Raw genomic sequence first — 14,653 nt, forward strand, 5'->3', positions numbered from 1 at the left:
TCCAGGAAGAAGGATCAGATTACGTAGTCCTGCTTCTGTCGGACCAGTTCCTACCAGTCTCATGGTGTTGATGTACTGGTTTGTGTCCAGACGGCTCTGAGACTGGGTCTGAGCCACGTTCCTCTGGCCAACGCTGCCCTGGACGCCCTGGAGGACTGGTCCTCCCACGTCCCCCTGGAGGCCATGCAGCCCTGCTACACCTCCATCCTTCCGCTCCTGGACGGGTACCTAAAGGTCTCCGCCGCCAACGGTGAGACGGACGTCTTCAGGCGTGTCCGCCGGGTCCCAGCACGTCCAAACTAACTGTGGTTTCCTGCAGACAAGGAGGACGGCAGCTGGGAGGTCATGTCCTCTTTGTCTTCTCGACGGGAGCGAGGATACGGCAGGGTGATGACCAGGCTGCTGAAGACATCCAAGCAGCTGTCCACGGTAACGTATGGCGCTTGCGTCTGTCCGTCCACGGTAACGTATGACGCTTGCGTCTGTCCGTCCACGGTAACGTATGACGCTTGCGTCTGTCCGTCCACGGTAACGTATGGCGCTCGCATCTGTCGTCCACGGTAACGTATGGCGCTCGGGTCTGTCCGTCCACGGTAACGTATGGCGCTCGGGTCTGTCCGTCCACGGTAACGTATGGCGCTCGCATCTGTCGTCCACGGTAACGTATGGCGGTCGGGTCTGTCCGTCCACGGTAACATATGGCGCTCGCGTCTGTCGTCCACGGTAACGTATGGCGCTCGCGTCTGTCTGTCCACGGTAACGTATGGCGCTCGCGTCTGTCATCCACGGTAACGTATGGCGCTCGGGTCTGTCCGTCCACGGTAACGTATGGCGCTCGGGTCTGTCCGTCCACGGTAACGTATGGCGCTCGGGTCTGTCCGTCCACGGTAACGTATGGCGCTCGGGTCTGTCCGTCCACGGTAACGTATGGCGCTCGTGTCTGTCGTCCACGGTAACATATGGCGCTCGGGTCTGTCCGTCCACGGTAACGTATGGCGCTCGGGTCTGTCCGTCCACGGTAACGTATGGCGCTCGGGTCTGTCCGTCCACGGTAACGTATGGCGCTCGGGTCTGTCCGTCCACGGTAACGTATGGCGCTCGGGTCTGTCCGTCCACGGTAACGTATGGCGCTCGCGTCTGTCCGTCCACGGTAACGTATGGCACTCGGGTCTGTCCGTCCACGGTAACGTATGGCGCTCGGGTCTGTCCGTCCACGGTAACATATGGCGCTCGCGTCTGTCCCTCGTCCCTGTGTCTCAGCCCGCTGGCGGTCTGCCCCTGCAGGAGGACGGCCCCCTTGTCCTGGTGAGGCTTAGGGTGGTCCAGCTGCTTGGACACCTAGGAGGAAGGCTGAACCGGAACCTGGTGACCGGTAGGTCCGCCGACGTTCCAGACCCGGCTGGAGGGACGGCTCTTTGTTCATCTCTCGCTCTGCGTGTCTGCAGCCACGTCCTTGGAGGACGCCATGAAGACGCTGGTGTCCTGGGACGCTGAGAAACGCCTGAGCTTCGCCGTCCCGTTCAGCGACATGAAGCCCGTTATCTTCCTGGACCCGTTCCTGCCCCGCATCAGCCGGCTGGCCCAGAGCTGCAGCGACCGGCACACCAAGGTACGCCTCCTCCTCCTGCTGCTGCTTCTCCTGCTGCTCCTCCTCCTGCTGCTCCTCCTCCTGCTGCTGCTTCTCCTGCTGCTCCTCCTCCTGCTGCTCCTCCTGCTGCTGCTGCTGCTTCTCCTCCTGCTGCTTCTCCTCCTGCTGCTGCTGCTTCTCCTCCTGCTGCTCCTCCTGCTCCTCCTGCTGCTCCTCCTGCTCCTCCTCCTGCTGCTCCTCCTGCTCCTTCTCCTCCTGCTCCTTCTCCTCCTGCTGCTGCTCCTGCTGCTCCTCCTCCTGCTACTGCTCCTTCTCCTCCTGCTCCTCCTCCTGCTGCTACTCCTCCTGCTGCTCCTCCTGCTCCTTCTCCTCCTGCTCCTTCTCCTCCTGCTGCTTCTCCTGCTGCTCCTCCTGCTCCTTCTCCTCCTGCTGCTTCTCCTGCTGCTGCTTCTCCTCCCTCTGCTTCTCCTCCTGCTGCTCCTCCTCCTGCTGCTGCTGCTTCTCCTCCTGCTGCTCCTTCTCCTCCTGCTGCTCCTCCTGCTCCTCCTCCTGCTGCTGCTCCTCCTGCTGCTCCTCCTGCTCCTTCTCCTCCTGCTCCTTCTCCTCCTGCTGCTTCTCCTGCTGCTCCTCCTGCTCCTTCTCCTCCTGCTCCTTCTCCTCCTGCTGCTTCTCCTCCTGCTGCTCCTCCTGCTGCTGCTTCTCCTGCTGCTTCTCCTGCTGCTTCTCCTCCTGCTGCTCCTCCTCCTGCTGCTCCTCCTGCTGCTCCTCCTCCTGCTGCTCCTCCTGCTGCTACTCCTCCTGCTGCTCCTCCTGCTGCTCCTCCTGCTGCTTCTCCTCCTGCTGCTCCTCCTCCTGCATCTCCTCCTGCTCCTTCTCCTCCTGCTGCTCCTCCTGCTCCTCCTCCTGCTGCTCCTCCTCCTGCTGCTCCTCCTCCTGCTGCTCCTCCTGCTGCTCCTTCTCCTCCTGCTGCTCCTCCTGCTGCTACTCCTCCTGCTGCTCCTCCTGCTGCTCCTCCTGCTGCTTCTCCTCCTGCTGCTCCTCCTCCTGCATCTCCTCCTGCTGCTACTCCTCCTGCTGCTCCTCCTGCTCCTTCTCCTCCTGCTGCTCCTCCTCCTGCTGCTGCTTCTCCTGCTGCTCCTCCTGCTCCTTCTCCTCCTGCTACTCCTCCTGCTACTCCTCCTGCTGCTCCTCCTGCTGCTACTCCTCCTGCTGCTCCTCCTGCTCCTTCTCCTCCTGCTGCTCCTCCTGCTCCTTCTCCTCCTGCTGCTCCTCCTGCTGCTTCTCCTCCTGCTCCTCCTCCTGCTGCTACTCCTCCTGCTGCTCCTCCTGCTCCTTCTCCTCCTGCTGCTTCTCCTCCTGCTCCTTCTCCTCCTGCTGCTCCTCCTGCTCCTTCTCCTCCTGCTGCTTCTCCTCCTGCTCCTTCTCCTCCTGCTGCTCCTGCTGCTCCTTCTCCTCCTGCTCCTTCTCCTCCTGCTGCTCCTCCTGCTCCTTCTCCTCCTGCTGCTCCTCCTTCTCCTCCTCCTGCTCCTTCTCCTCCTGCTGCTCCTCCTGCTCCTCCTCCTGCTGCTACTCCTCCTGCTGCTCCTCCTGCTCCTTCTCCTCCTGCTGCTCCTCCTGCTCCTTCTCCTCCTGCTGCTTCTCCTCCTGCTGCTTCTCCTGCTACTCCTCCTGCTGCTCCTCCTTCTCCTCCTCCTGCTCCTTCTCCTCCTGCTGCTTCTCCTGCTACTCCTCCTGCTGCTCCTCCTTCTCCTCCTCCTGCTCCTTCTCCTCCTGCTGCTCCTCCTGCTCCTTCTCCTCCTGCTGCTCCTCCTGCTGCTTCTCCTCCTGCTGCTCCTCCTGCTCCTTCTCCTCCTGCTGCTCCTCCTGCTCCTTCTCCTCCTGCTGCTCCTCCTGCTCCTCCTCCTGCTGCTACTCCTCCTGCTGCTCCTCCTGCTCCTTCTCCTCCTGCTGCTCCTCCTGCTCCTTCTCCTCCTGCTGCTTCTCCTCCTGCTGCTTCTCCTGCTACTCCTCCTGCTGCTCCTCCTTCTCCTCCTCCTGCTCCTTCTCCTCCTGCTGCTTCTCCTGCTACTCCTCCTGCTGCTCCTCCTTCTCCTCCTCCTGCTGCTACTCCTCCTGCTGCTCCTCCTGCTCCTTCTCCTCCTGCTGCTCCTCCTGCTGCTTCTCCTCCTGCTGCTTCTCCTCCTGCTGCTTCTCCTGCTACTCCTCCTGCTGCTCCTCCTTCTCCTCCTCCTGCTCCTTCTCCTCCTGCTGCTTCTCCTGCTACTCCTCCTGCTGCTCCTCCTTCTCCTCCTCCTGCTGCTACTCCTCCTGCTGCTCCTCCTGCTCCTTCTCCTCCTGCTGCTCCTCCTGCTGCTTCTCCTCCTGCTGCTCCTCCTCCTGCTGCTTCTCCTGCTACTCCTCCTGCTGCTCCTCCTTCTCCTCCTCCTGCTGCTACTCCTCCTGCTGCTCCTCCTGCTCCTTCTCCTCCTGCTGCTTCTCCTCCTGCTGCTTCTCCTGCTACTCCTCCTGCTGCTCCTCCTTCTCCTCCTCCTGCTCCTTCTCCTCCTGCTGCTTCTCCTGCTACTCCTCCTGCTGCTCCTCCTTCTCCTCCTCCTGCTGCTACTCCTCCTGCTGCTCCTCCTGCTCCTTCTCCTCCTGCTGCTCCTCCTGCTGCTTCTCCTCCTGCTGCTTCTCCTCCTGCTGCTTCTCCTGCTACTCCTCCTGCTGCTCCTCCTTCTCCTCCTCCTGCTGCTTCTCCTCCTGCTGCTTCTCCTGCTACTCCTCCTGCTGCTCCTCCTTCTCCTCCTCCTGCTCCTTCTCCTCCTGCTCCTTCTCCTCCTGCTGCTCCTCCTGCTCCAGACCAGAATCCGTATTTAGCTGTAAACAACTGGAACAATCTGGAGAAGAAACTTTGGGATTCAGGATAAAAACGTCTGAATGAAATCTGCTCAGAAACTTAATTCCTCCTGATTTTAAAGATCTGAATATCATGAATGATTTTATTGTGATTTTAAAGATCTGAATATCATGAATGATTTTATTGTGATTTTAAAGATCTGAATATCATGAATGATTTTATTGTGATTTTGCTTATTTTATTTGAAGCTTCTTTCCAGCATGTGAAGCTTGTGATGCTTGGTGTCCGTGTGGACCGATGTGTGTCTCCGCTGCAGGTGGCGGCCTGCGAGCTGCTCCACAGTCTGGTGGTCTTCATGGTGGGGAAAAGCGCTCAGATGTCTGAGGGGGGGGACAAGCTGCCCCCCATGTACAAGCTGCTCAGGAGGCTGTTTCCGGTGCTGCTGCGTCTGGCCTGTGATGTGGACCAGGTACCGACTTTCATCACACATCCTGGTCCACCTGCTCTGAATGGGACATTCCACAGAGGCCTACTGGTCTGACATAAACCAGTAATCCTCCCTGATCCTGGATCGGTTCCAGCTGGAACCTGGTCTGCTGTGGATCAGTAGGGTTCCCTGAACCAGGGTCAGTGAAGTCGTCCTGCATCAGACTTCATCTAGACCGCTTCAGGTCCTGGTCCTTCTGTATGACCACACCTGTGAACAGCTGACGTGGTCTTCATCAGGACCGGGTTCAGACTGATTCTGGACGACAGACCAGACCGGGTTCCATGTGGTCTCTGTTTTCTTTTGCAGGTAACGAGACAGCTGTTCGAACCGCTGGTCATGCAGATGATTCACTGGTTCACCAGCAACAAGAGGTTTGAGAGTCAGGACACGGTCGCAGTTCTGGAGGCCATTCTGGTGGGTGTCCAGGCTCCATGAGGGACTCTGCTAGTGGGTTAGCACTGCTAGTATGGTTGGCCCTGCTAGCAAGGTTAGCACTGCTAGCAGGGTTAGCACTGCTAGTAGGGTTAGCACTGCTAGTATGGTTGGCCCTGCTAGCAAGGTTAGCACTGCTAGCAGGGTTAGCACTGCTAGTAGGGTTAACACTGCTAGTAGGGTTAACACTGCTAGTAGGTTTGGCCCTGCTAGCAGGGTTAGCACTGCTAGTAGGGTTAGCACTGTTAGTATGGTTGGCCCTTCTAGTAGGGTTAGCACTGCTAGTAGGGTTATCACTGTTAGTATGGTTGGCCCTGCTAGCAGGGTTAGCACTGCTAGTAGGGTTAGCACTGTTAGTATGGTTGGCCCTGCTAGCAGGGTTAGCACTGCTAGTAGGGTTAGCACTGCTAGTATGGTTGGCCCTGCTAGCAGGGTTAGCACTGCTAGTGGGTTAGCACTGCTCGCAGGGTTAGCACTGCTAGCAGGTTCAGTTCTGCCAGCGGGGTCGAAGGGGTTAAAGGTAAACCAGGTTAGTCTTGTTAGCTGAATTGGTTTGGGCTAACTAGGTTAGCATAATTAGTTTGGTGAGTTAGCTGGTTAAACTGGTTTGTACCTGTGTTAAACGTGTTTCTGGCCCGGTTAAGGATGGAGTGGTGGACCCGGCGGACGGCTCCCTCAGAGACTTCTGCGGCCGCTGCATGGAGGAGTTTGTTAAATGGTCAATCAAACAGACCACGCCGGCGCAGCAGGAGAAGAGCCCCGTCAACACCAAGAGCCTTTTCAAACGCATCTACAGCCTGGCTCTCCATCCTGGAGGCTTCAAAAGGCTTGGCGCCGCTTTGGCCTTCAACAGTATCTACAGACAGTTCAGGTGGGATGCAGGTGGTTGTCATGGTGATGATGCATGTCTCATTTGAATGCTGAAATGTCAGATATCCTGGGTGCTGTTGCTCCCATCAGGGTGTCGGGTGTCCAGAGACCGGGGAGCCAGATCTGGTCCAGTTCCTGTCTTTACTTTCTGGTGTCTTCCCAGCTGGAAACAGCTGTTATCAAACCGCTGCGGAACAATCTGGAAGCACACAAAGAAACAGGCTGATCTCACGCCTTGCATAGCAGCATAAGGTCACAGAAAACACTTCGTCACCTTCATCGTCACCTTCATCGTCACCTTCATCGTCATTACCTTCATCATCACCATCATCATCATTATTACCTTTATCATCATCATCATCATCATTACCTTTATCATCATCATCATCATCACCTTCATCACCATCATCACCATCATCATCACCATCACCACCATCATCATCTTCATCACCATCATCATTATCATCATCATCTTCATCATCACCATCATCATCACCTTCATCACCATCATCATCACCTTCGTCTCCTTCATCACCTTCATCATCACCTTCATCACCTTCATCATCATCACCATCACCTTCATCATCACCTTCATCACCATCATCACCATCACCATCATCACCATCATCATCATCATCACCTTCATCATCACCATCATCATCACCACCATCATCACCATCATCATCATCATCATCACCATCACCTTCATCATCACCTTCATCACCATCATCACCATCACCATCATCACCATCATCATCACCATCATCATCATCATCATCATCACCTTCATCATCACCATCATCATCACCTTCATCACCATCATCATCATCACCTTCATCACCATCATCATCATCACCTTCATCACCATCATCACCATCATCATCACCATCACCATCATCACCATCATCATCATCATCGTCATCACCATCATCATTATCATCATCATCTTCATCATCACCATCATCATCATCACCTTCATCACCATCATCATCATCACCTTCATCACCATCATCATCATCACCATCACCGTCATCACCTTCATCACCATCACCATCATCATCATCACCATCATCACCATCATCATCATCATCACCATCATCATCACCATCATCACCATCACCATCATCATCATCACCATCATCACCATCATCATCATCATCACCATCATCATCACCATCATCATCATCATCGTCATCACCATCATCATCATCATCACCTTCATCATCACCATCATCACCTTCGTCTCCTTCATCACCTTCATCATCACCGTCATCACCGTCATCACCTTCATCATCACCATCATCACCATCACCATCATCACCATCATCATCACCATCATCATCGTCACCTTCATCATCACCATCATCACCTTCATCACCACCATCATCACCTTCATCATCATCACCTTCATCATCATCACCTTCATCATCACCATCATCACCATCATCATCACCATCATCACCATCATCATCATCACCTTCATCACCATCATCATCACCTTCATCATCACCATCATCACCTTCATCACCATCATCACCTTCATCATCACCATCATCACCTTCATCATCACCATCATCACCTTCGTCTCCTTCATCACCTTCGTCTCCTTCACCTTCATCACCACCATCATCACCATCACCTTCATCATCACCATCATCATCATCACCATCATCGCCATCACCATCATCACCATCATCATCATCACCTTCACCATCATCATCACCTTCGTCTCCTTCATCACCTTCATCACCTTCATCATCACCATCATCACCATCATCACCATCATCACCATCACCACCATCATCACCTTCATCATCACCATCATCATCATCACTTTCATCACCATCATCACCTTCGTCTCCTTCATCACCATCATCACCACCATCATCACCATCATCATCATCACCATCCCTATGGCTGTGTGATGCTGGATAAAAACAGTGTTGCAGTATAAATATGAACGTATTAGCGGCTCCAACAACAGCTGAAACTGAACATGAAGACAGTGAAGGTCTTCTGACACACACAGCCTAGAATCATGTTAACTGATGATGCCTCCTCTGAGAACATGCAGAGGTCATGTGACTGTCGGGCGATCCCAGGTTTTGTCAGCAGATGTTTGCTGATGGTTCAGGAAGTAAACCTGTTTGTTTGTTGTGATGAATAAACAAACGACGCGGTTCCAGACTGATCGCTGCTCGTCTGGCTTTCAGAGAGGAGAACTCGCTGGTGGAGCAGTTTGTCTTCGAGGTTCTGGTGGTGTTTGTGGAGAGCCTGGCTCTGGCGCACTGTGATGAGCCGTCGATGGGTAACGTTATTATGACCAGTAAAACCAGTTTAATCAGGACACGTGATGCAGGTTTGTGATGGATGAGCTGTAAAAAGTTGTCGTTCCTGCAGGTACGTTGCAGCAGTGCTGCAGCGCCATCGACCACCTGAAGAGGATCATTAAACACAAAGCTCCCAGTCTCAACCAGCCCAACAGCAGGAGGCGCGTCCCCAGGTCCGTCACCTTCTCTTCCCACATCATGTCACATGATGGAGGTGCTTTTACTGGTTTCACTGGGAACAGACCAGCAGCATGGCTGGGTGTAAAAGCAGCATTTGCTGTGGGTAAGATGGGCAGAGACCAACTGGTTCTAAAAACTTTGAACATCCTCCATCTGCAGTTTAGAATATCTACGGCAGAGTCCAGTCCTGGAGCGCCGGTATCCGGCAGCTTTCTGTTGTTTCCCTGCTCCAACACAGCTGATTCTAAGCAGCTTCTTGTCAACCTATTAATGATTCAGTCAAGTGTGTTGGAGCATGGAGACAACAAACCCTGCAGGAGTCTGACTCCTGTGATCTACAGATTCAGAGAATCAGAAGGAATCTCTGTATGCTGGGACCAGGCTGGTGATCTTCTGCATTATAACATGACTCTCTACTGGAAACCAGTGCATGGACTCAGGAAGCTTCCAGAAACCAGTGTGAACCCAGTTCATGCAGGTTAAAGCTCCATCATATGTGAAGAGGATCCAGAAACACGCCGTCTTCTCTGGACCAAAGCTCATTTAAAATGTTCTGAGTGGAAACCTGGATGAAGATGTGGAATAGTTTGTGGACAGCATGGACGGCGTGTCCTGCAGACTAAAGAGGAGAGGGAGCATCCAGCTTGTTATCAGCCTGCATCTCTGATGGGATGGGGTTGCATTAGTGCCGATGGCGTGGGCAGCTTCCACATCTGGGAAGATCCATCAGATAGATAGATAGATAGATAAATACTTTATTAATCCCGAAGGAAATTGTGCAGTTGTCCGTTGCTCACATTCATAAAACAGCAAAAGAGAAAATTTAAAGTTTAAAAAACCAGACAAATAAATAATTCAACAGCATTAAAAGATAAAGTGCTACAGGTTAAGGTGCTACAAGTTAAGGCACTGAAAAAAACAAAGTTCAGGACTAGTATCAGTCTCTCCTGCTCCTCCCTGAAGTGGCTGCATTATACAGCCTGATGGCACGAGGGATGAAAGAGTTTTTTAGTCTATCAGTGGAGCAGCCCAATGAGAGAAACCTGGAGCTAACAGAGCTCCTCTGCCGAGAGAAGACAAGATATAGGGGGTGGTTCTGATTGGAGAGGATTGCCCTGATCTTAGAGAGCGTCCTCTGCTCCACCACCTTTTCCACAGAGTGCTGAAACATCTGCTCCCATCCAGACAACGTCTCTTTCAGGGAAGACCTTCCACCATGCTGGACCACATCCTGATGGTGGAACAGGAGAACTGGTCCAGCAGGACCACATCCTGATGGTGGAACAGGAGAACTGGTCCAGCAGGACCACATCCTGATGGTGGAACAGGAGAACTGGTCCAGCAGGACCATGCTGAACCACATCCTGATGGTGGAACAGGAGAACTGGTCCAGCAGGACCACGCTGAACCACATCCTGATGGTGGAACAGGAGAACTGGTCCAGCAGGACCACATCCTGATGGTGGAACAGGAGAACTGGTCCAGCAGGACCACATCCTGATGGTGGAACAGGAGAACTGGTCCAGCAGGACCACATCCTGATGGTGGAACAGGAGAACTGGTCCAGCAGGACCACATCCTGATGGTGGAACAGGAGAACTGGTCCAGCAGGACCACGCTGGACCACATCCTGATGGTGGAACAGGAGAACTGGTCCAGCAGGACCACGCTGGACCACATCCTGATGGTGGAACAGGAGAACTGGTCCAGCAGGACCACATCCTGATGGTGGAACAGGAGAACTGGTCCAGCAGGACCATGCTGAACCACATCCTGATGGTGGAACAGGAGAACTGGTCCAGCAGGACCACGCTGAACCACATCCTGATGGTGGAACAGGAGAACTGGTCCAGCAGGACCACATCCTGATGGTGGAACAGGAGAACTGGTCCAGCAGGACCACATCCTGATGGTGGAACAGGAGAACTGGTCCAGCAGGACCACATCCTGATGGTGGAACAGGAGAACTGGTCCAGCAGGACCACATCCTGATGGTGGAACAGGAGAACTGGTCCAGCAGGACCACGCTGGACCACATCCTGATGGTGGAACAGGAGAACTGGTCCAGCAGGACCACGCTGGACCACATCCTGATGGTGGAACAGGAGAACTGGTCCAGCAGGACCATGCTGGACCACATCCTGATGGTGGAACAGGAGAAACTATAAATATCAGTTCTGTCATCTGATATGATGTTTATCTTCTGTCATACAGGATCATCTTCGTTATATAAATAGTTCTCTTTTAGAGGCCTGTGAATGTTGCTATGATGCCTCTTTCTCCTTCATCAGAGGTTTTCCTCCCGATGAGCAGCTGTGTCTGTCCGCTGTGGTGGTCTGGCTTCTGACACAGTGTGGTCGGCCGCAGACGGAGTGTCGCCACAAATGCATGGAGCTGCTGTATGAATTCATCCCTCTGCTTCCAGGTCAGAACACAAACATCACAAAGAAAGTCGCTCCAATGTTTACTGCATTTTCCAGACCATAATGCACACTTAAAATCCCCAAATTCTCTCAAAGATCAACAGTGTGCCTCATGTATGGGTTAGTTCTGGTTTCTTATTGGCCTCAAACCCACTTTAAGTGGTACAAAGCAAGATGGCCACAGTTGGAGGTCAGCGCCGAGCAGAGACGGGCAGGTACGTGTCTCCCCAGCCTCTATTCGACTCAAGCCAGCAGCGGTAACATGAAGATCAACTATTTTCAAGGCGGTACTTCTTGGTGCTCCCTGGGCCGCAGTTCCATGATCGACTTTGTAGTCGTATCGTCGGACCTGCGGCCACATGCCTTGGACACTCGGGTGAAGAGGGGGGCGGAGCTTCAACTGATCACCACCTGGTGGTGAGTTGGCTCAGATGGTGGGGGAGGAAGCCGGTCAGATCTGGCAGGCCCAAACGTGTTGTGAGGGTCTGCTGGGAACGTCTGGCTGAGTCCCCCGTCAGAGCGAGCTTCAACTCCCACCTTCAGCAGAGCTTCAACCATGTCCCGAGTGAGGCGGGGGACATTGAGTCCGAATGGGCTGTGTTCCGTGCCTCTATTGTTGAGGCGGCCGGCCGGAGCTGTGGCTGTAAGGTCGTTGGTGCCTGTCATGGCGGTAATCCCAGGACTCGTTGGTGGACACCAGCAGTGAGGGATGCCGTCAAGCTGAAGAAGGAGTCCTATCGGGCCTTCTTGGCCTGTGGGACTCTGGAGGCAGCTGATGGGTACCGACGGGCTAAGCGGCGTGCGGCTTCGGCTGTCGCCGAGGCAAAAACTCGGGCATGGGAGGAGTTCGGCGAGGCCATGGAGAAAGACTTCTGGACGGCTTCGAGGAGATTCTGGTCCACCATCCGGCGGCTCAGGAGGGGGAAGCAGTGCTCCATCAACACTGTGTACAGTGGAGATGGGGAGCTGCTGACCTCAACTCGGGACGTTGTGGGTCGGTGGAAGTAATACTTCGAAGACCTCCTCAATCCTACCAACACGTCTTCCGATGAGGAAGCAGAGCTGGTGGACTCAGGGGTGGACCCTCCCATCTCTGGGGCTGAAGTCGCTGAGGTGGTCAAAAAGCTCCTTGGCAGCAAGGCCCCGGGGGTGGATGAGATCCGCCCGGAGTTCCTTAAGGCTCTGGATGCTGTGGGGCTGTCCTGGCTGACACGCCTCTGCAGCATCGCGTGGACATCGGGGACAGTGCCGCTGGACTGGCAGACTGGGGTGGTGGTCCCCCTTTTTAAGAAGGGGGACCGGAGGGTGTGTTCCAATTACAGGGGAATCACACTCCTCAGCCTCCCTGGTAAGGTCTATTCAGGGGTCCTGGAGAGGAGGGTCCGCCGGATAGTCGAATCCCGGATTGAGGAGGAGCAGTGTGGTTTTCGTCCTGGTCGCGGAACAGTGGACCAGCTCTATACCCTCTTTGGGGTCCTGGAGGGGGCATGGGAGTTTGCCCAACCAGTCTACATGTGCTTTGTGGACCTGGAGAAGGCGTTCGACCGTGTCCCCCGGGGGCTCCTGTGGGGGGTACTCCGGGAGTATGGGGTACCGGACCCCCTTGTGCGAGCTGTCCGGTCCCTGTACGACAGGTGTCAGAGCTTGGTCCGCATTGCCGGTAGTAAGTCGGATTCGTTTCCGGTGAGGGTTGGACTCCACCAAGGCTGCCCTTTATCACCGATTCTGTTCATAACTTATATGGACAGAATTTCTAGGTGCAGCCGAGGTGTTGAGGGGATCTGGCTTGGTGGCCTCAGGATTGGGTCCCTGCTTTTTGTGGATGACGTGGTCCTGTTGGCTTCATCTGGTCAGGATGCCTCCTGGACCTCCCTGGTGAGGTGTTCCAGACACGTCCCTCTGGGAGGAGACCCCGGAGAAGACCCAGGACACGCTGGAGGGATTATATCTCTCAGCTGGCCTGCTGACGGAAATGTGACGCCTGAGCTGCAGTAGAAGCTTCTCCAGGATGCTTCAGAGGAAACAGTTTTAGGGTTTAAGTTGGTTCGCCAGGATTTTGCAATTATTTTGTCAACATTGTTTTTAAAGTGCGTTATCAATAAAGTTGTATGGTATTGTATTTCCTGTTTCTGTGCGAGTCAGGCAGGAACTCTCCGGCTCAGTGGCTGGACGGAATGCTGAAGGATCACGGCGTGGACTTCCTGATCCGCTGCTTTGAGGGCGGGGGTCTCCTGTCCCAGCCAACCCTCAGGGACCTGCCGGGGCCCTTCAGTGTGCGGGCGGCCCTTCGGTGGATGGACCTTCTGCTGGCCGTGCTGGACTGCTACAACACTTTCATCCAGCTGCACGCCGTCCAGCCTCAGCTCGTCCTCGGTAAGTCGCTGCACGCCGTCCAGCCTCCATCCCAGACTTCCATTCTTCTTCGTTGGTTTTTCAGGCACCAAACACAAGTCGAGCTTCCTGAAGGCGATACGTTTCTTCCTGACTGAGTTGGCGGCTCAGGAGCTGCCGGCAGCGGAGAGCTGCTTCGCGCTGGGAGACAGAACGTCCCGCTTCAGTCCCAGAGAGCTGGACCAGTACAACTACAGCAAATGCAGCATCAGCGTTCGCCTGCTGGAGTTCTGCTCCATGATCCTGGTCCGAGGAGACCCGGACCTCTGGAAGGTACTCCAGGGTTCCTGTCTGTCAGGAACACGCTCCATCCTGAAGCTTCAGCTTCTTCTTCGGTGCTTTCCTTCTCAGCTTCTGGAAAGAGACGTTTTCTGTTCAGCGTTCTTCGAGCTGGCGGCGGCGGCGGTGTGCGAGCCGTCCAGCGTAGGCTTCAACACGGCCGACATGGAGGTGATGAAGAACCTTCCGGAGGTGTGCGTTCTGCTGCTGAAGGCTCTGCTGGCTTCGCCGTATCGCAGTTCCATCGAAAGCAGCCTGCGGACCAAGATCTCCAGGAAAAGGTAAAGAACTTGTTTGATTGGTGGAAGTAAACTCCGCCTCCTCTGCTCTGGTGTCTTCATTGGCGTCCATCTTCCTCCGGCAGCGTGGAGGATCTGTGTGCCATAGATCTATACCACCCCAGCTGCCACCGCCGCATGGAGATGCTTCTGTCGTCCTGCAAGCAGGTCCACAGGGCCGACGTCCTCAGCCACATCCTGCACGCACAGGTACCAGCGCCCACCTCGCCGCTACGCCGGACACTTTCCTCCAATCACACGCTGCCCTGTGTTCCAAGGACTCCTCCTACGCCGCCTCCCTCGGGTCCCGCCTGTTGATGGCGGTCTACAAAGGCATCGCCCCCGGAGACGACCGGACTGCTCTTCCATCGCTGGACGTCAACACTCGCACGCTGGCGGACGGGCTGCTGCAGCTCGCCTTCTCCCTCAGCCGCCAGGTAGGTCACCCGATCCCAGCCGCCAGGTAGGTCACCCGATCCCAGCCGCCAGGTAGGTCACCCGATCCCAGCCGCCAGGTAGGTCACCCGATCCCAGCCGCCAGGTAGGTCACCCGATC

General features: G+C 54.8%; 1 protein-coding gene across 4 annotated transcripts in view; it reads left to right on the forward strand.

Moving 5' to 3' along the window:
• prkdc (protein kinase, DNA-activated, catalytic subunit) overlaps positions 1-14,653 on the forward strand; it is a 146,513-nt gene that overhangs the window by 31,694 nt on the left and 100,166 nt on the right. For 3 of the 4 annotated variants that reach the window (XM_079259807.1, XM_079259805.1, XM_079259806.1), the window contains 15 exons: positions 91-250; positions 320-429; positions 1,285-1,372; positions 1,446-1,609; positions 4,741-4,893; positions 5,221-5,328; positions 5,991-6,217; positions 8,430-8,524; positions 8,617-8,719; positions 11,018-11,151; positions 13,292-13,522; positions 13,587-13,813; positions 13,892-14,100; positions 14,184-14,307; positions 14,376-14,534. In XM_079259807.1, coding sequence (XP_079115933.1) covers positions 91-250; positions 320-429; positions 1,285-1,372; positions 1,446-1,609; positions 4,741-4,893; positions 5,221-5,328; positions 5,991-6,217; positions 8,430-8,524; positions 8,617-8,719; positions 11,018-11,151; positions 13,292-13,522; positions 13,587-13,813; positions 13,892-14,100; positions 14,184-14,307; positions 14,376-14,534 — 2,292 coding nt within the window. Of the gene's footprint in view, positions 1-90; positions 251-319; positions 430-1,284; positions 1,373-1,445; positions 1,610-4,740; positions 4,894-5,220; positions 5,329-5,990; positions 6,218-8,429; positions 8,525-8,616; positions 8,720-11,017; positions 11,152-13,291; positions 13,523-13,586; positions 13,814-13,891; positions 14,101-14,183; positions 14,308-14,375; positions 14,535-14,653 lie in introns of those variants that run through there. The other variant, XM_079259808.1, reaches the window with a different exon arrangement.

Source organism: Telmatherina bonti, assembly GCF_933228915.1.
Source record: "Telmatherina bonti genome assembly, chromosome: 20".
NCBI classification, from domain to species: domain Eukaryota; kingdom Metazoa; phylum Chordata; class Actinopteri; order Atheriniformes; family Telmatherinidae; genus Telmatherina; species Telmatherina bonti.